At 40.6% G+C, this 21759-nt stretch overlaps 1 protein-coding gene across 1 annotated transcript in view; it reads left to right on the top strand.

Moving 5' to 3' along the window:
• The window catches only part of IL13RA1 (interleukin 13 receptor, alpha 1), a gene marked incomplete at its 5' end in the record, with an annotated part of 16609 nt that extends 272 nt beyond the window's left edge, over nt 1-16337 (top strand). Inside the window, 9 exon segments of the mRNA XM_010572552.1 lie at nt 3162-3313; nt 6561-6696; nt 9103-9223; nt 11448-11632; nt 12020-12171; nt 13405-13537; nt 13998-14094; nt 14692-14776; nt 16221-16337. Of these exon segments, the coding sequence (XP_010570854.1) occupies nt 3162-3313; nt 6561-6696; nt 9103-9223; nt 11448-11632; nt 12020-12171; nt 13405-13537; nt 13998-14094; nt 14692-14776; nt 16221-16337 (1178 nt within the window).
• Between the last annotated feature and the right edge of the window lie 5422 nt (nt 16338-21759).

Raw genomic sequence — 21759 nt, 5'->3', positions numbered from 1 at the left:
CGGCGGCGGCGGGAGCTGCGCTGCCGGCGCGGCGGTGGGCTCGGTGCGCGTACGGTCGTGTATTTATTTAAGTGAAATGCTTTCGTTCTGTGGGGGAAACGGCCCGAAGCGCGTCGGCTGTGTGCGAGGGCAGCGCCGGTAGCGCGCCCTGCCCCTTGCCGGGCGGAGGAGCGGGGATGCCCCCAAATCCGCTTTCCTCCCTCAGTGAGGCAGCGTTTGACAGGGTCGGCCGAAATCTTTTCGGCTCAGTCTTGGGCAGTCTCTGCCTTAAAAACGAAAGCAGAAGCCCACTGCCTTTCTCTCCGCGTCTTGCGGCGGATTCCTGGAAATGAGGCGAAGGCAGGCGCGGCGGGACCCGGGCTCGCCGGCTGCCGGAGCCCGGGGCGTACGCCGTGTCCCCGGCTCTGTCCGTTACCTTTGCCGGTACTTCTGGCTTCCCCGCTTCTGGAAGCACGAACGGACAGCTGCAGGAAAGACGTGCGTGTGCCTGGGAGGGTTCCCTAAGAACCGGGGCTCGAAGCTTCATTCGTTCTGTCTTTGCTAACGTCACGCAAAAATACAGCCGCAAACGTTAGAGAATTGTCATTTTTCAGCTGGCTACAATTCGGTTTGTAACTATGAAATCAACCTTCGGAAAACACGGGAGGACAAAATACAAAGTCTTACTTCACAACACTTTTACGGTACTTGATGCAAAGTATTTGTTGATGTTTCCACGGGACAGCTTTTAGAAAGAAAATGTTTTCTATGCAGGATTGCCTCAGCTAATCTCAGCTAGTTACTGCTGCACCTTATTTTCTTAGAAGCATCACCGTGGTTTTGGTTTTTTAAGAGTGAAATAACGTCTCACCTGTGTTTCGTGGTTGGCCTTTGAGTTGTCCTGCTAAATTGCTGTAGCGATGAGATTTTCATAACAAAAGTATTAGACTGTATGTATATTTTATACAACAAAAGTGTGAGACTGGCCAAGCCTATGAATAAAAGCAAACCTTCAGCTGAACATAACATTAAAGCACGAGCTTTGGAATTGTATAGATTAATCTGAAACCTACTACATTTAAACTTTTTATGCTAATATAATTTATTAATTTATTTATAAACCTTGAATATTTCCACTTCTTTGTGCAGTTAGAAATCTGCACTTTTACGCACAATTGCTTCTAACCAAAACTGTTAAAAGAAAATGTGTAGAACTTCAGAATGGCAATCGGGGATGACTGTAAATTTTTTTAATGGTTCGTGGCTTTTGTAGGTAATAAAAGTTTGAAAAAGCATGAAAAGACAATGCTTGGAACTGTGTAGGCTTGTTGAATAATTTTATTTTTCTTTTACGTGATCTAAAGGACTCAGTATTTGCAAACTTAAGGCCCCAAAGCTGTTTCTAAAACCTGTCATAAGTTTTTGTTAGTGGAACAGTTTCTCAGTTCACTTAGTGGAACTAGTTTTCTCAGAGGAGAGTGTATTTCTGCAAGAACATACATTTCTCTTCTCTGTTCCCAAGGCCAGCTGTAAAACTGAACAAACAAACAATCCCAAAAGTTTTAAATATTCAAAAAAGCTAGGCATATTCAGACTAAAATAGTAAATCCTAGTAATTATTCTCATTTTCTGTGCGAGCATACGTTTATCTGCACATACGTACAGACACGCAGATGGTAATAATGTCTGATCTCTACCATTGCCTGTCCTTTAACTATGCAAAGGTCTGAGCAAGCTCCAGGAGTTTGATGAATTTTCTTCAAGCTTTCGTAGCTCTGGCTGTTGGGAAATGTAAGATAATGGTGTCATGGATGCTTTGAGCAGAGTTCTTGCTGAAATAAGCTGGTTTGCCTTTCCATCTGCACTCTTCCTTGTGCTAGCAGAAGGAAATGGGGCTGCACCATAGCCTGGATGGGAAAACTGCTCTCAGTGGAATTATTCTGCCCTTTCCCTATACGTTCCGTCAAATGTTGGGGCGGGTTGAGCCTGGTTTCCTGGCAAAAGCAAGTTTCCTGGGATGAGCAAGACCTGTGGTGCTAGCTGATATCAATTTGAAGTGTTTGTGAAACTACTGCGTAACAAGGGTGCTTTCTTTCCACACACAAATAGGTGGTGGTGCCTCAGTGATGATACCCGTAGATAGCCTTGAGAAGCAGTCTCAGTTGGCCTCTTGTTTAATATCTTCTAATAGTACACATTAGAGTAGGTCTTTAAAAAAAACAATATTCACTTTCATTTTCTTAGGGAATTACCAGTTGGTAGTTTTTTCTAGAGTTGGAGTCTGACACACGCTTTAATTTTTCCTGTCAGTTTTCTATTTTCTGCCATATATCCCTTTATTTCTTTTCTAATACGATCATCAAGCTGTGTGACTGGGTATTGAGTAGGCTGTGACTCAGTGTGCAAGAGTAAGCGTCAATGCACAAATGCATTTATCCCAGCAGCTACCTCTGAGTCATGGCTCTTCCTCCGCTTCTATCTTGCTTTTTGGGAGGTGAAAAAATATACTGCTGAAGTGTGCCAGCAGTAAATTACTGTTTGTCCCACACTGGTATGCTCACGGTGCCAGAACACAGCATTAAAAGTTTAATAGGCGAGTAATTGAAAAAGCATTGTGGTTTCTTTGTTGTTTTTTTACATTCTCGGTTTTGCTTGGATTGGGCTAAACTGTGGTTCTAACATACAGCTGTTGCTTGCAAGATGTAATCATTTGCCTTTTTAAAGTTTTCTCTCTAAAACTGCATTGATGGATAAGTTTGGGGTAGAATAAAGTATTAATTACTCTACGAAATGTATATACTATTTTTACTAGAGGCAGCATGTGATGCAAACTCGCAGCAGAAAGGACCTGAAAAATGAGACTCATCTGCCCTCCACGAGCATGTTTCATTTCCACAGCAGCTACGTTGTTGCATGTTGCAATTTCTTAAAAATTACTTTTCAATGATTTTTTGTGTGTGCGTTTCTTATAAGTATTTAAATGGTTGGTGGACTGAGATAACAGGAATAGTAGAAACAATTTAGTGAGCAGTAGCTTATCTGATAGCAAAAACGAACCGATGAAGTTGAGAAGTTATTTGTGTTCTTTTCTGTTGGAGAGTTAAAAATCCATCTATATTACCAACAGTAAAATGTGGACCAACAGGATTGTTACACTGATAACTTCTTTCTTTTAGAAGCAGAAGTTCTTCCACCTCCATCCAACCTGGAATACTCATTTATACAAATCTGCACCCTGAACTGGACCTGGAGCCCCCCAGAGAACATCAGCAGTAGCTGCGACCTGGAGTATTCCAGCGACATTGTGATTGGTGAGGTCCCTCAGGACAAAAGAGTAAGTGCATCACCTCTTTAAACTCTGCTATGCTCCAGTGAATGTCTTCCTGTGATAAAACTGTGTGTGTAAGCATATATACATATATAAATACAGTTTTAATGTAGCCTTTAATTCTTGTTGTGGGATCAAAATCTCAAAAATGAGTCATACCAGCATGTGGGATCTTCAGACCAGAAAAATCTGTTGGTCTCTGATAATTGAGCTGCTACCAGTAACACAGGAGTACCATACTAATAATGTGAAAAGTCTTGTTTCAGTCTTTCCTTACGCAGCTTTCTAGAAAAAGTGAAATATATACAGGGCAGTCTACATCATTAAGACTTAAGGGAGATTTTGCAAAGGCCAATCTCCTTCACTTTGAACTCAATTTAAGGAGGTGGGCACGTTAACCTTGGTGTAGCTGTGATTTGACAACATAGCGTCTCTTGGAGGTAGTGCCGAGTATTAACATATTCCCACATTTGCCCTGTCCCTGCGCTTACAATTATTCATGGGGGTTGTGTTACGAAGACAACATGGAACACATTTGTTCCCTGGAACAGCAATTGTAAAACTTTGGTTTGGGCTTTTGTTTTCATGTCTGTGTGTATGGGGTTTGCGTGGCAAGGTTTTGGTAGCGGGGGGCGGGTTACAGGGGTGGCTTCTGTGAGAAGCTGCTGGAAGCTTCCCCTGTGTCTGACAGAGCCAATACCAACCGGCTCTAAGATGGACCCGCTGCCGGCCAAGGCCGAGCCCATCAGTGATAGTGGTAGCGCCTCTGGGAGAACATATTTAAAAAGGAAAAAAAAAGTTGCTGGGACAGGCAGAAACGGCAGCCGGAGAGAGGAGTGAGAACATGTGAGAGAAACAACCCTGCAGACCCCCAGGTCAGTGCAGAAGGAGGGGGAGGAGATGCTCCAGGCGCCGGAGCAGAGATTCCCCTGCAGCCCGTGGGGAAGACCATGGTGAGGCAGGCTGTCCCCCTGCAGCCCAGGGAGGTCCATGGTGGGGCAGATCTCCAGCTGCAGCCTGGGGAGGACCCCACGCCGGAGCAGGTGGGTTCCCGAAGGAGGCTGTGACCCCGAGGGAAGCCCGTGCTGGAGCAGGCTCCTGGCAGGACCTGTGGATCTGTGGAGAGAGGAGCCCACGGAGCAGGTTTTCTGGCAGGACTTGTGACCCCGCGGGGGACCCACGCTGGAGCAGTGTGCTCCTGAAGGACTGCACGCCGTGGAAAGGACCCACGCTGGAGCAGTTCATGAAGAACTGCAGCCCATGGGAAGGACCCACGCTGGAGAAAGTTCGTGGAGGACTGTCTCCCGTGGGTGGGACCCCACGCTGGAGCAGGGGAAGAGTGTGATGAGTCCTCCCCCTGAGGAGGATGAAGCGGCAGAAATAATGTGTGATGAACTGACCGTAAACCCCATTCCCTGTCCCCCTGCACTGCTGGGGGGGGGGTTGGTAGAGAATCTGGGAGTGAAGTTGTGCCCGGGAAGAAGGGAGGGGTGGAGGGAAGGTGTTCTGAGATTTGGTTTTATTTCTCATTACCCTATGCTGGTTGATTGGTAATAAATTGAGTTAATTTTCCCCAAGTTGAGTCTGTTTTGCCCGTGACGGTAACTGGTGAGTGATCTCTCCTGTCCTTATCTCGACCCACGAGCCCTTTGTTATATTTTCTTTCCCCTGTGCAGCTGAGGAGGGGGACTGATAGAACGGCACCTGGTGTTCAGACAGGGTCAACCCACCACACTGTGTTAGATGGTTTGCAGCCCAGATGTGATCCTTGGTGTGGATTAACAGCTGTTTGGTCAGGACTGAGAGCAGCATTGCCATGGTACTGAAGGGGCTGTAGGACAAGTATTTTTACAATTTATTGCCAGTAAGATAATATGCTATCTGTCCATAAATCCAAACGGTGAGAATTGGAAGCCCTGAATACACACCAACTGTGTGTGGGGTTGGCAGTGCTGCTCTTCCAGATATGGTCAAAATTGATAGGATGCCTCTTGAAACAGTCCCCTGTTGTTGAGCCCTGTTACAGTTTTATGGCCTCATGTTTACAATGGCCTCTTCACAGTGACTGCTGTATTCTTTCTGGCAGCTCCAGGATATCCTGGACTTGAAGTAAGGCTGCGGTTTCGCAAACAGCTGAGCTGATTTAATGGCTTAGGCTAAAAAAGTGATATTTCATTTTTGACACCTCCTTCTCTAATGATCTTCATCAGACTGTTAGATAAGCCAGTCAAACTTGCTAACTCAGCAAAAACCTGTTTATCTCTTCTGATGGGTTAATTAACAAATTAACAAGTTGAAAGTCTGCTTGGTTAACAAGGTGAATGAGTTTGTGGAAGGGCCTAACAGATGTTAAGGTCAACAGGAGTGAAAGCTGTGGGACAGCAGTTTCACATGACAGGATAAACCAGACTGTGTATCGTCTTGCTGCATCTTTTTGCATTATGGCTGGTAGAACCTAGTCCGTTCATTGCTGTTTGATTTCCTTGCCCTCTCATTAGTGCCAATATTTATTTTATTTTTTTTTTATACACAAGTGGTTACACCATTCTTTGGTCATTACAAAGATTATTTTTTTTTGTATCCTGTTTCCAGTTAAGTAAAAGGTATGTCCCTAGTCCAATAAAAGACGCTCAAGCAAGTGTATGATGAAAGGGTAAGCCTTTTTCTCACACAAACACATACTCTCTTCTGAAAATGGAAGCTTGTGGACTGCTTAGGCCTGATGTAGTGTCACTGTATTTAATAGCCATTTGTGGATTTGTTTTGATAATTTTTTCCTTTTGCTCCTTAAATCCATACAAACTCTTCTCATTGCTTTTTGGTTATGTCTTCAAATGTTCTTTCTTCTGTTCATCATGCACTTGTGCACACACACAGAGAGGTGAAGGTTAGATCTGTAAGCTCATGTTTATATAGCTGTTGTATAAACGTGCTTATTTTGCATTATCCACGAAGACTTACTGTAAGATCATTTTCCCCACTTTATACTTGTTCCTTGATCTCTGTGCTCGTGTCTACAGGACACTGGAGTAGAAGTAGTTTTCCTTTGGTGAGTTCTGAGCGCACCTGATGAGGAAAAAGAAAAGCTAAGTGATGCTGAAGCTTCCCACATTATCAGACCCTCATTTCATTTGGCTTTGAGCTGCGGTCTTTCTGAGGGGCTGTAACATATTCTTACATTAATAGTAATTCCCATGTGTCTGATACGGTATGCCAAATGTTCTCGTTTTCTTCCCCCCCCATCTAAACCCAGGAATGGAGCAAGAGTCGCTTCCGTGTGACGGATGTGTTCTTGAATGAGGAAATGCGTTTCAAAGTGAGAAGCGAATGCAAGCACAATAATGCCAGCAAGCCCAGCCGGTGGGCGGAGAAGTCCCTTCCACTGAAAGGTAACACGTGCGGCAGCCGGACCCGAGGCAGACCTGCCTCTCTTGGCCTGGGGAGGCACAACCTCGTTTTCTCTGCTATTTTAACAAAATATCATAGAAATGTGTGATAGAGAAGTAGGGAGATACCAGACGCAAGGGCTAGGGCGACTGATAGGGCTTAAACAGAACGATTACACTACATTTAAACACAGCTGGAGTCTTCTGGTGCTTAAAGCCTTGTGGGCGAACTTGTAAAATTTAAATGTTCTTCCAAGACAACGACGTGATTCCTGTCATTCCTCTTGCCCCTGCCATGCTGTGGTTGTGGGATAAGAGATAACTTAGGTTGTAATAAGCCTGCTGACTTCATGACTAACATCTAAGTCAGTTTACTTTGTATGATTTTTCTGTACAAGCAGAAGTCCCTAAAATAACCCTACATTTGTAAATGTTAGAGGGATGACTCTAGCAAATTTAACAACTTGTTGAATAAATAAGTGACCTAATTATTTAATTATAGTAGGGTTCTCTCTCTTTCAAAAGAGATGGCTGGGGTCCACAAAGCTGCACATAGCAAAATGAATAGAGAAAAATATTTTTTGTTTCTTGACATCCAGAAATAAGGGGTCCGTAGCAAAATTGTTAGGAAGCAAACTTTAAGGAATAATGTGTTCTGCTGGATGCTGGATGTTAGGAGGTACAGAAGAAAATAGAGCCTCTTGCCTTGAGTAGTAAAAGTCTGTCTAGCCCAGGAGCATGACTTAATGTCGACGAAAACCACATGTGAACAGGAGAATCTGAGATCTTATCAAGCTTGTCTGCGTGTCTGTCAAAAGGGTATTCTGGAAAATCAGGGAAGCAGGTCATTAGGACAGCGTGTACTAAACAGGTTGGGGCCTTTAAAAGTCTGCTTGCAGATTAAAACATTTAAAATTACTTCTTGGAATAGGGAAACCAGTTTCATTTTCCTATACTCTCAGACAGTTGCTACTTCAGGGGGAATGCAAGCTTGGAAGTAGAAGGTAGTATGGGGTTTGCTATCAATATAAGTCTGGACCGTTGATAAAATTGACGTGCATTTTATTTTTAGTTCGTGAAGATGTTGCTACTTGTTACAAGGAAAAAATATCTAATGTGCTGTAATATGATGTCCTGGTTTCAGCTGGGATAGAGTTAATTTTCTTTCTAGTAGCTGGGATAGTGTTACATTTTGGATTTAGTATGAGAAGAATGTTGATAACACACTAATGTTTTCAGTTGTTGCTAAATAGTGTTTATAGTAAGTCAAGGGTTTTCCAGCTTCTCGTGCCCAGCCAGCGAGAAGCCTGGAGGGGCACAAGAAGTTGGGAGGGGACACAGCCAGGACAGCTGACCCAAACTGGCCAAAGGGGTATTCCATACCATGTGATGTCATGTCTAGTATATAAACTGGGGGGAGCTGGCCAGGGCGGTTGGGTCACTGCTTGGGAACTAACTGGGCATCGGTCAGCAAGTAGTGAGCAGTTGCATTGTGCATCACTTGTTTTGTATATTCTGATTCCTTTATTACTATTATTATTATTGTAATTTTATTATTGTTATTAACACCATTATTATTGTCTTTCTCTCCCATCCCTTTGGGTGGGGGGGGAAGTGAGTAAGCCCCTGCATGGTGCTTAGTTGCTGGCTGAGGCTAAACCATGACATATGATAATACAGTATAAAGAACTTGTACCATACAAAAATGCAAGATTGAATCTGAATCTGGAAGACTTCATTCTGTAATTGCTCTGCCTGTGAGATACTTCGACGTCTCTATTCACGAATGCTGTGTACTCATTTGTATTTATGTTCTGTAATTTGGGTTTTCAATATGTTGAAGAAGTTGAATATCTAGAGGTATATGGGTCTCAATTAAAAGTTCAACTTACCCAGTGTTGCTTTTGTCCAGATTTAAGATCTACAGGTATTGCCATATTCAGAAAACTGAGAAAATAATGTTGTATCTGGAGAAGATAACTATAATTAAATGCTGACTATTTTTAACGTTGGTGGCTGTAATAACTCTAACAAAACTAAGTGCTACCCCTATAATTGCCAGTTACTTTAACTCCTTTTTAAAATACCTGTAGTTTAATAGAACAAAATATTTTCCTGACTCAACACCTTGTCCTTAGCATCACATAACTCTAAGTAGTATTTCAGACGTGGTGGAACCTGAGATTCACTGTTATGATTAGCTTGCATATAGAAGTTATTCTGCTGAGATTTCAGCTATTGCAAGCGATAAACAACTAGAATTCATCATTTGCTGTGCTGAGACAGGCAGTGCAGTCTGAGAGGTAACCCATCTTTGCCTTCTAGGCAGTTTCAGTTTACTTCTGGAAACTGGGGAGAACGCTTTGCTGGCAAAATAAATCTTAAGAGACCTTCCAACTTGCCTTGCAGGTATTCCAGGTACTGCTGCTGTTGACTTGAGCTGCGTTTGGCACAATTTGGAGTACATGGTTTGTACGTGGCGTCCTGGGGAGAATGCGAGCAGTGATACCAATTATACGTTGTTCTACTGGTTTGTATAACTTTCTATTCCCAACTCTAAAGTTCTTTAACAGTCGTCTTTAGTTTTACATTACCGGTTTTTACTTGTCTGCTTCCTGTTGCTTTGAAAGGTCCCAGGGCATTGCGTACAAGTTAGTGTTGGGTCCAGTCCAACAGAAAACTTCACTGATGAAGGGTCAAGAGGTTGCTGTTGCTGAGTCGTTTTGGGAAGTTGACATAACTATTATGTGAAGCACTGGCTGCTTCTGTAGCCCATTTTAAAATAACTGCTATTGCTTTCTAATTTTTTCTAATTGTGGATTCAAAGAAGGAAGAATTAAGAACTGAGCTAGACCAATATATTAATTGCTTTTTTTATATGAATTGCAGCCCAATAAACATGGACCATTTAAGTCAGAATCGCTCACTAATGTGTGTGTTGGCTCTTAAATCATTGGAAAATGTTATGAAAGCATTAATAACCACTTAGCAGTATTTTTGTTTCTATCTTTAATGTCATGAATAACCGATTCACCTCAAAAGTTATGGAGAACATCTTTATCATCATGCCTGCTTGCCAGCTGACTGCCATAAATAGACTCTTGTTCCAAAGGAACAGAGTTGTGGTGTGAGCAAAAACTTGGCATCCAGATCTGTGTACGCTAATCTATGCATACTTCTGCAAGTTGATGGGGCTTGTGAAATGCCAGATTGCATTAGCTTCTGTAGAAATGTTTAAGTTTTCCTTCTCGAAGCCCGTTGTTGTAGTTTTAAATCATCTTTAAGTCTTGTCTGAACTAACTAAATAAACTTTTTCCTCTTCCTCCCCAGTGGCAGTCTCGCAGGCTAGCTGTTTGTTTTAATGCATTTGGACAGCAAACAGCAGAAAACCTGCTGCTTCAGTTAAATGCAGGGAGGACTGTTCTCGCTCTAAACTGCTACTCAAAGAAATTTTTTCTTTATTACAAGAACAGTACCAATGAGGTGTTGAAGATCGGAATTTCTGGGTATATGGATACTTATTGGAATAATTCTTTGGATTAGAGCTATGTATTTTCAACTTAGCCCTTAATTTTAATGAAAGATGTAGTCTTTTAATTCATGCTGCTTAGAAAGAAAAATACTTTTTTGACTTTAAAGATGAAAACTAAGGAAACACTTGATTTTTGGACTGAAAGATGCATTTTCCATAATGCAGGTGAGGTGGGTTTTTTTGGTTTTGGTTTTCAGAAATGAGTGAACAATTACCTGAAAAGTTATCGCTTAGTTCCATTTTATATTCTTCTTCTCTGATATTTTCCTCTAAACCCCTATCTTTTTATCTGAAGTGAACATGAATATGAAGTTAGCTTAGAACAAACAAATCCAGTCAGTGCACAGTAATACTTGCTGAAACAGAGGCTTACAAGGGCAGGTTGATGCATTGGCACGGTGCTGTCTGCTCTGAATGCCGCCCATCCTCATCAGCCCCCGGGCGGGGAGGTGAGAAGGGTGGATAAAAAAAGGCTCTGTCCTGAAAACAGGACAGCTTTTGGTTTTGGCTTCCTCAGCCCCTATATATTGAGATGTTAAGTAGGGGAACATCACTCCTATTGTGCTCCTAAATGAAGCTCTGATTTACTCTGTGTCGCTTTCAAATAAATAAATAAAAAACCAGTTTTCTCAGGAGGAAAAAGCTATTGGTGTATTTTCATTGGGACTTGGGGAACAAATAGAAGCAAGGAAGAAGGTTGTCATAGTTTCTCTGTTATTCGAAGTGAAGACTGACATTTTGAAAAGCAAATGCAGGCAATAGGTGAAACTCGACCACCTTAAGCAAAAGCTGCGATACCTGAGGCATAGCTAAAGGAGATAGATCAGCTCATTCTATCACAGAAGTGAAATTCTGTTGACAGGAAGTGATCCAAATTAGTTTGCTTTCTAATTTTTTTTTTCCTTTAAATTGTTTTCCCATGTGGAAAATGTGAACCAAAGCTGAAAGCAGCTGTTATCTTTGACACTTCGATATAAAGCAAACCTGCCTCTCTTTCTACTACTTGACACTCTTTACAAAAATAATATTCTTTCTAAAGCTTGAGATAAATTAGAAGCTTCTTACTTTGCTTAGCTTTACTTATATATATATATATATATATGTTATAGCACAGGTTTAGTGCACAATTAGTCTTTAGAATTTGCAACACAGGTTTAAAAACAAGCTTGCCCTTTGCTGTCCTATTCTTTTGAAGTTTAAAAAAATATTTTTATTCCTATAGGTTTGATGGTTTGAAAAACCATAAGAAGTGCAGCAACTATTCTGTGCACCAAGGAATCTTTGGATGCATTTTCAATCTTAGCTTCCCAAAAGTCACCAATACTTACCCGGCTATAAGTATCTTGATTAGAGATGATTCTGAAGAAATTAGGCCTGTGTGTGCAAGTAAAAATCCCACCACCCTTGGTAAGTTTAACACCACATTATAAAAAAAAAAAAATTGTAGAAGTTTGCCAGTATATCATTGTGTTTGAGAAGCTTGCACCTCATAAGCTGTGGATGAGACAACATGATTAAATGCTCCCTTCTTCTATTGATCTTTGATTTGGGAATTATATAGACAAGGTTTGTTTTTTGGGATTGGGTGTTTGGGGACTTGGGGGGTCATTTTCCACTCATTTTTACTTTTACTCTGTAGTTCTTTTTATTTTTTCTTCTTTTCTTTTTGGGGCTAACTTTTTCCTCTTTCTGTATAAACTGGTATAAGTGTAATATTATGCAATACAGGACTCGAACATTTTTTCTAAGCAGTGGAATATACTTTTTAACTAATTCTTCCATTTTGCATTTCAGTAAAACCTGCTACACCAAGACAAGTTACACTATCAAAGGTTAATGATGGAATACATGTAGAATGGAGTCAATCAGACACCTTTCCAAAAAATTGTTTATTTTATGAAGTTGAATATCACAATGGTGATTTGGACACCGCTGCGATAATTAAAGTAATTTGTCATTACATCACTTACTTTTCATTACTTTTATAACTTGTGTTGATATTCGCAGTAACTCAAATGTTTGCTGTTTAAAAATGAAAAAATACGTATGCTGCATGTGAATGGGTCTGGTGTACTGGCTGCAAGTGTTGTGTGGACATAAGATTTTTCTCCTGTACAGTAGGTTTCTGGTAGTAATATCTATACAATATAATTCCTATGAGTCTTGAATCCTTGCCATCATTTTTTATGGCAAAGCAGTAATGTGTAAGAACAGTCCAATAAAGAAATAATACACTAAACTAAACAACACTCATCAGGAAATACACTGCGGTGCATGTACCTGTTTGCTTCTCAGTGATATGGGACTTTGGTCTGTTGGTGTTGAGTTTTCCTGTCACTGGGTCTACACTCGGTCAGATGACTGCCTTGTTCTTGAATGACGTGACTTGATTACTGTAAAGCAAAATTAATTGCTCGCGCACACGAGAGCACACAATGTTATACAGAAAAGCAAGGGGATAAAAAGACTGAGAATGGGGGGGGAAGAAAAAGGTGTGCGCTCCTAGATATACTGATTTTAATGTACCCATAAGAAGATTTGACTTCAGTGTCTGGATGTACTCACGCCTGTATCTGCATAGCCAAACTGACTGTACTGTTTGTTCAGAATGGTGAACAACATGATAAATTTAAATGTCAGGTGGTAGTCTTCTCCTGTGGAGCATATTTAGTTGTTTGTCCTACCTCAAATTAAGCAAACTTGAATAATATCAATGTTCCTCAGGAAACTGGCATTTTGGATAAAAAATAAGTGAAGTTTGATCCCAGGTAGTGTGTTTGCCTGTCTCTGTAGAGTCCTCACAGAAGACTCTCACAGGGTCGAAGTTGGATCAGCATAGCTGCCCTGACAGAGAGGGGAAGGCAGTGTAAATCACAGATGTTTCACAAAAAAAAAAGGCACTGTTCCAGACACCGAGTCTTAGTTTAGTCATTGATGCCAAATGCTGTATGATAGATGTAGCAGTGAATAAGATTAAATCTTAGCTTTGGAATCTCTGTTTAGGCAGTCTGTGCTAGTTAAATGCTACTATGTTCTTTTTTATGAAGTTCAGTATTCACCAAAAGATCTTCCATCAAAACATTCAGAATACATTATCTGCACAGTGAAAGTAGGCTTGTAGATGACTGAGAATGCGTTGGTAATTGAACAAAGCAAATGACGTTTTCTTTTTACCTTAGGTTGAAAATACTAGTATGTCAATTCCTAGCGTTGATCCTAATAGCAAGTACACCTTCAAAGTGAGAGCAAACCCAAAGCCCGAGTGTTACAGCAGCAAGCTCTATAGTGACTGGAGCGAAGAAAAGAGTATTGGTGAGAGCAGTTGTTCCTGCAATTTGTTGTACTTTATTCTTCACCTGTAAGGCATCTAATACCTTTTGTCTGCTAAATAAATAGGAGTGGAAGATCATCTTCCTATGTATCTATTTTAGGTGAAAAGAGGGCAAGAGAGCCCTAGTCCTCCAGCAGTGCCATCTGTTACTGCCTGTATTGCTCTATACGTTGATGGGGTTGCCATCCGCGTAGCTGTGCAATGACCTCTTTCCAGTGCTATCAGTTTTTCAGTCCTGAGTCTTGCTGGTTTTCATTTTCTTGCCAAATGTATCTACGTTATAACATCGTGCTTTGAAAATGAGTCCTTGCCTGCGAAAGTGCTAGTGTATTTGAAAAACATTCTGTCTGTGAATTAATTAGAGAATTAATTAATTTGTTGTCCTTATTCCTAAAAAGCTTCTCAAAATATCCCTAAGTTTCCACAATTTTTGTTTTCCAGGTGAGAAGATGGACTCTACATTCTATGTTGTTTTAATAATTGCCATTCCATTAATAGTAGCAGTATCTACTATAATTCTGCTAGTTTATCTAAAAAGGTAAATACTGGTCTCCCTTTATTTCCCATCCACTAATTCTGTTTGGTCTTTGACTTGCGTTACGATTCATCTCTCTTCCAGGTAACTGTCCATGATGTGGCATATTTCAATAGCATCTGTTTTATCCATAACATGCATTGCGTAACAAAAATGGCAGCACTGTTGTGCCTCAGTCATTAGAATTAGGTTTACAGACCATATACATGCTCTGGTTGCACTTGTGTTTATGTACGCTTAGTTAGGCTCTTGTTGCACAGCTATTGCATCCCCTCTCTTTAAGCAATGAAGTCCAAATTCAAAATTAAGCTTATATATAAAGTATATTTTATCAGATTTTTTAAAAAAGTTCTAGTTTTGCTGCTGTCTTTGTCAACAGTGAAAGTTACTTAGAATCTGTCTGTGTGAATATTCCCATTTCCTTTTGTTTTGGGGAGTAAAAATGAGAATTGGGATACAGCTGCAGGGAATGAAAGCTGGCCAGTGATGTCAAAGCTGACTCTACAGATTTTCTTGACCACACCCAAATATGACATTGAAATGGTGATTTCTAAATTAATACATCATTCATCTAAAGCTTTTCTTTTTAATTTTCTGAAGGCTGAAGATATTAATTCTTCCACCAATTCCGGACCCTAGAGAAATTCTTAAGCGCATGTTTGGAGAGCAGAATGAGGATTCCCAGGTCAGTAAGAAGCTGTTGGGCCAACTAATCTATTGAAGCAGAATCTGTAGGCTTCCAATTTTCTTGTTCCCAATACCTATGTTTATCTTAAAACCAACTGTATATAAGTAAGTATATTGTATGAAGATTAAGTATTTACAACAGTAACAATTGTTCAGAAAAAATTACCCAAAGCTGAGAGGGATTTTTTTTCCATCAAATTGCATATACTTTTCTAGATACGTTAGTAGAATTGCATTATTCTGTTATTTCACAAACTGCTAGTCCCTTAAATGTGTTTTGCTAGTTGCTCATTTTTATGATGCTGAATAAAGCTATTCATATTTGACTTCCAGAAACTTATATTTTTAGCACTTCCACATTTATCACAATCAGCTACGAAGTAAATCAGGACACTTAGCTTCTCATTTGCAAAAGAACAAAACTAGCTATAGCTGCTTCAAGCTTTGGTTGATGAAAGACTTGCTATAGGCCCTTATTTCAGGAAAAATAAACATAACGCTGATTATGGAAACTCTTCTTTCTAAACAAATCTAACTCAGTAGCTCTTTATAAAAATCCTAAGGGAAGTACACTGACAAGCCCTAACTCAAACCTGGACATGAGGCAATGTACATTGCTCTTGGAACACAGTCCTTGTATGGAAGGGACCTTCTGACTCACTGTGGCATCTCAAAATTTATGCCACCTATGAAACATTTGAAAAGGATAATGACTATCTGGCTGTTTGGTGCTGCATGTGCTTTGGATATTCTCAGCTAAACAGGAGTTGCAGGAATCGCTGACTTTTTGAAAATAAGTCTCCTTTTGTGGCCCCCAATTGCAAATGGAGTCAGAATCCAAAATCCAGTATTTCCTTTTTCCACATGGGTATTCTGAGTTGACCTAATAATAAACCATGCTATGTGGGAAGCATGGATCTGGCCTCCTCATTTACCACCTTTTGGATAAATATTTCACCATGTATTGGTCATTATGGGACTAAGATGGGACTCTTGGCCATGAGGATCATAAGTATGGTAGCTGTTACACTTTGTCATGCTTTGACAAGGGCTTCGTTACTGCCCCAAGTAACACTACGTTCTCGCCTCTGAGTATTATCTTGATCTTCTCTGTGCGTTCAGGGTCTCAGTGAAAACTCTGCTAAGCGGGTACATCCTCACTTCTCCATCCTCCTGCCTGAGCTTCACCCATTAGCTGTAGTTGGAAGCGCTCTTAAGTTGGGTACCAACCTGCAGTTCTTCCTCATCTCCAGAGAGGACAACTCTTCTGTCAACCAGGCCTAAGCCATGTCCCTAATAAGCACAGTTTGTTACTCAGCTACCTTGGCTTTTTCACAATAATATAGGCTATATGTTGTGAAATGGGTCTGTCTTACTGGGCTGGAAAAAAAAAATGCTCACCATGAAGAAGCGCTGTTAAAAATGTTGTTGTTCTCTTTCAGAGCTGTGCAAAGGATGATTCCGTGAATGCTTATGACAGGTTAATTAAGGAAGAAGAAATTCATTCTTTAATTTTAACAGAAACTCCAGCGTACGCTAATTCTGAAAAAGAAAACTGATAAACTCTGCTTTACCAGTGAAAAATGAGGAAACTTTCATTCCTGCTCCCGTACCTCAGGTGACAATACAGATGTGAAGAGACCTGCAAGACATGCACCAACTTTCACCTTTCACTCACCTAGTGAGTCCTCTCTGAGCCTTCCTTCTCTGATGCTCAGAAGGTACATCGCTAACAGTGGCCATTCCTGCATCTCTGCTAGAAATACTCCTCTTGGGTCATTCAAGATGAGCATGTACATAAATTTCATGGGACTGCATTGCAGCATATCTCATTCTGGCTCCAGCCAGCTCTGCCCTATTAACTTGTCATTTGCACTTGTGTTTGTGCCTCACATTAGACTGTAAATGGGTTTTTTGGAGCAAGCGCTGTGCCTTGTCTGAAGTATTTGGCTCTATTTTGCAGCAGGTGAGATAAGGCTTGTTTACAGTAGATGGCTCATTACTGCTGTTATGTGGAAGTGCTGCCAGGTAGGATGCCAGAGCATGGACTGTTTGTTGATGGCCTGTTTGTGTGCTCCGGGGCAGGGCGCTTTCCAGAGGGCATTTATGGACTGACCGTCTTATGCTTCTGGTTGTTGTGCGTCAGCTCTGGCCTGGTCAAACCCCATAAAAGAGGGTTGTTTTTTCTTTAAAGATGTGTATGGAAAGCCTCTCCGCTTCCCAGCTGGTATTCAGACTATTCATAGAAAAGGCTTAGGTTTTTTTTATCCTTTCAAGTGCCTGTCCTCACGTGCCTTGCCTTCATGGACTTCTTGGGTTAATTATACTTTGTTTAAAATGATAAACAGAATTTTTTACTTGTGCTGTGCAGTGGCAGATAACTGTGTTGAGTCTCACCAGGCTGTGATTCTACTTCGGCCATATTGGCCTGAAAACACCTGGTTTTTGGAAGCTAAGTCATCCTGAGTCTGTCCAGCAAAATTACCAGGATGGATGCATGAGTCTAAGGAGCTGTGGTCAAACTGATTAGCAAGTGCTAAACCACTGAAACTGAATTAATTCAAAGGCTTCAAGACCCATCCTTACTGCTGAGCTGATGGATTTGGGGGAAGAGGGGATGACAACCTTGGCCTGCTTTCTAAGGGATAAGCTGTATTCTGTCTATAGTGATGAGGCTGTGATTTGAACTTCCCTTCTAGGAGCTTAGCAATTTAAAACAAGGTGCTGGTTTGACTTTTTAAAAAAAATTTCTTCTAGATTTTACAGCTGCAGCTTGATGACTTTTTTTTTTTTTTTCCAAATCATGAATTGATTTGTTCATTTTCTGCCAGTTTTGTTTTGAGGTTGCTTTACCCAGCAGAGCTCAACAGATGTTTTCTGGCATAACTGTAACATTTCTTTGCTCTGAATTCTGAGCACTGGTTTCTCCCCTGTGCTGCAAGGGTGTGCACCTTGATTGTGCAGGAGGCAGAAAGTAATGTAATGGGGAGAAAGGGATCCATGCAAGCTGTTTATGGTTAGTGTTCACAAATTTCTTGCTCCTCCCAGCTAAGTGCAGACACGTTAATCATTGATGTAGTCTTAGCAGACTGGGAAGAGATCTCAGAAGTTTGCTAGAAGCAAACTCTATAGCCACTAACCTTTTAAAGTTCAGCCCTGTCCTCAAACCCCATCCAATCAAAAATCTGAAATGAAATGCTGTATTTTTAGAACATATTGTTCTGCAAGAAGTAGAACTGACGGAGCTTGCTTTTTAGCTACAAATTTACATTCTTTACCTTCTTGTGTACTCCCTCCCTCTCAATAAATCCAATTCTTTCTCCAGTCCCCACTGAGCCTCTGAAATATAGTTTCCTCCACATCTCTTACCTACCTCTCGTTCCTGGTGGTAGAAAGGGGAGGAGTAATGTAGCAGAACTAGCAGACCCCATATTAGCTTAAATCTTTTACTCACAATCAGGCTAAAAAAAAAGACATTATAGAAATTGGTTAATGACACAAAATGAGAATAAAGCCTCAGGGATTTCAGTGAGATAAAACAGAACTCAGGTTATACAAAGTCAGCTAGCAGCACTATCTGATATTCCAGAGGTAAAGGAATAGCGTGGGGGAAAGGGTAATTAAATTCCTGTGCCAACTTCACTCCCTCTCCCCCACAACATTTATATCATTATAGCAATATAGATATTTCTCAAATCTACCTCATCTAGAATGTTGCTCATCATAGACCACTAGACAAACAGAAATGTATGATTTCAAGATAAGTAAGCGTAATGGTGTAATATAGAGTTTTGTGGCTTTCAGTATAGCAATCTAGAGAGATGATCCTTGGTACTTTACCCTAAATTCTTTTGACTTTTGATGTTTATGGTAAAACCAAAGCTTATTTGTTTGAAAAACAAAAAAACCCACCAACAACAAAAAAACAAATTCGTAAAGCCAAAGGAGTAGAAAAAACAGACAGAAGGTGTTAGGCCAAAAGGAAGACTTAAATGCAGAGGATGGTTTAGATCATATAGAAATGTTTTGGGTAATATTTTGTTTCCCAAATAATAGTAATTGACACACTTCCTAACGAATGGATTCCTTGAGCCTGTGTTTTGGCATGTAAAGTAAGCGTCTGAGTATATTTTCATCTTTAATGTGTCGTGTTTATGGTTAGGGGTTTTTTTAGCTTGAAATTTTCCAACTTTTGCTATCATTTGTTTGTTCTTCATTGCAGTCACTTGATCTGTAAGTTTGTTTAAAGAATGAATAAATGTGTTTGAATGTTTTTCAATATAATTGCATGGCATTTCATTCTTGGGTTGAGAAGATAAACTGAGACAGAGGAGATAGCAGAAGTTTAATGAGAAACCATGTTTGAGGCATGCCGAACCCAGAGAAGAAAAACTGAGTGTTGCTTTGCCCTCTTCCCTTTCAAAAGTGAACTCAGCCCACGCAATCAGTGGGGAATGCTACAGCTGCTGGTTTTTTGGCTGGGGTAGTGAAATGGAGATGGAGCTGTGCACAAGACTTGTGCTCTCACCCTCTGTGTACTCAATGTCACGCTACTTTCTGACACTGGCATGTTTTTTCATAACACTGTAGAGAGTTAATACATTCTCAAGCTGGAATTTGACTGAGGTTGCTGCAGCCTTACCAAAGGTGGTTCTGGTATTTTATGTCTGTTAGCTGCTGAAGTCATTGAAAATGCCAGGTTGCTGAACTGATGAAAGCCATTACCTAGTTGCTTAGACCCAAATGTGTTCAAGTGCCAAATAAACACATTAGCAATGGCTTCTTTGAAAGATTCAGAGAATGTATACTTTGTTGCCTTCAGGTCAGTGAGCAGATCCTTCAAAATTAAGGAATAAACTGGGAAGTTAAAAAAATTTGGATTTTTCTTTTCCAATTCTACAGTTTTTGTGGCAATAATTATTTTAATCACTCCCCATAAGTGACCTTCTCCTCTTTTAATACATTATGTTAAATAATTTAAGTTTTCTGTATTTGGCATGCTAGAAAAATTAAACACGGGGGGGGTGTTGTGAATTTTAATTTATTTCAATTAAGGAAAGCATGACATAGTTGAGTAGTTTTAAAGGAGTCAATAGATGAACACATGGAATTGTAAGCCATGGTGTTTCAAGGCTCACAGGGTAGAACTATTCACAGATTAGGTATTTCCACTCACTGGAAAGTATTCAATAAACTTAGTTCTGAACTGGAACTTCAAATACCCAGAATTTCCCCTGGAAGGGAAATGTTGATTTATTTTTTCACTTTAAAAAAAAAATGACACTTTCAGTTTTGGAGGGTTTTCCCTCACCCAAGCGAGAGTGGGAGGTGGGTGAGTGGGAGCCCAGGGATGGTCAGGGTGCTGCAGGAACCTCTCTCCCTTTTTCTCACCCCAGCACTGTGGTTGGGCAGCGGCTGAGGTCTTCAGTCCAGGAATGGGCACGGTGGGGCTAGGAGGAGCAGGTCTGCCAGGGTCATTGAAGGTTCATCAACTTCATTCCCAAATACTTCAGTTTTACTCTGTATTTGCAAAAAATGTTTTACAGGAACAAGCCCCATGAGTTGCATTGCCAGCTGTAGAAATGTGGCTTCTAGATAATACTTAAAATCCGAATGCAAAACCAGATTATAATCTCTCTAGTTGGATGAGCTTCCTGCTAGCTATGTTGAATCACGGTGAAAGTAAGAGACTTGAGATCACTTTGATGTAACTAAATCCACGCTATCACCGCAGCAAAGCGATATGGGTTTGGGTGGGAGGCACAGGAGAGAGACAAACTTTCTTTCAGGTCCGGAAACTCTGCCTCAGATTTGTAGCACGTAAGAGCCTGAAAGCTTGTTGATGACTTTTGGGGGTTTTTTTTGCTCTGTTTTCTCCAACTATGTTGGTTAATTAAATCCTTTCCCTTTGCTTGTAAACGTAGTGTTATTTATCGCTAAAGTATCCCTTCTACAGCTGTGCTCTGATTATTGCCAAGTAGTCTTCTGAAGGTAATAACTCAGTGGGGAAAGATGATCGCTTCTGTAACCACAGCACTATAAACCAACCAGTGTATTCTAGTAATACTCTCTGCTCCTTGTTTTGCTTTTGCAGAAGTACTGCAATTATTTTGATGACTCTTGCACAAAGCAGCTACAAAGAGATGCTTTCCAGTTAACCTGTACTTCCAGTACGCATACTCTTAGCTTATTAAATTGAAGTTTTCCTCTATTTAATTTGGCTCAAACTGCTAAAATGGACTTGGCTAAGAGCATGATGAGATTGAAAGCTTAATGAGAAGGAGGTTTTGCTAAGCTCAGGTGCTGTTACTTTTTGGAACCTGGACAAAATTTACTAAGCTAGATCAAAAGTTAGGAGTAGCTTGAACCAGGAGTTAAACTAACATCTTGCTTTAAAGGTAGAGCTGGCTCTACAGCTTCTGTGCTTAAAAAAAAAAAACCAAAAAAAACCCCACCCAGCTGAGTATGTGCTTCATGCTAGGAACAAATTGGTGTGTGCGATGGGCCTCCTTTCCTATTGATCTAAGGAAAGATCAGTTAGATCCCATGCTATCAGCATTTGCTGTTTCAGAGCTCCCTGCACATGTACAGTGTAATTCTGTAAAGTCTGAAATACCAGAAATTAGGCATTTTTAAGGCAGTTAGCTATGTCATTGCCACTTCTCCTTAACCTGTTTTAATGTAGCAAGTTGAAACAAAATCCACTGATTTTTTTTTTTTTTTTTTTTTACAATGGCAGTGAGAGGCCCAAAATTAGCTTGTGTCTGTCCGGTTTGCCTGTTGGAGCCTTTTACCCTCCTGCACTTCAAAGCCTCTTAGCCTCACTAGTTTTCTATCCTTCACACTAAATGTCAGTGTAGAAACTTAAAAAATGCCAGCTAGGTACTCTTAAAGGGTGTGAAACTGCTCAGCCCTTCAAATGTCAAAGTCAGCTACAGGGAAAGTTATTCAGGGTATGGCTTTTTAGTTTTAACTTCACAT

This window comes from Haliaeetus leucocephalus, unplaced genomic scaffold (assembly GCF_000737465.1).
Source record: "Haliaeetus leucocephalus isolate CR32 unplaced genomic scaffold, Haliaeetus_leucocephalus-4.0 Scaffold340, whole genome shotgun sequence".
Taxonomy (NCBI): domain Eukaryota; kingdom Metazoa; phylum Chordata; class Aves; order Accipitriformes; family Accipitridae; genus Haliaeetus; species Haliaeetus leucocephalus.
This window is presented reverse-complemented; position numbering and strand designations above follow the sequence as displayed.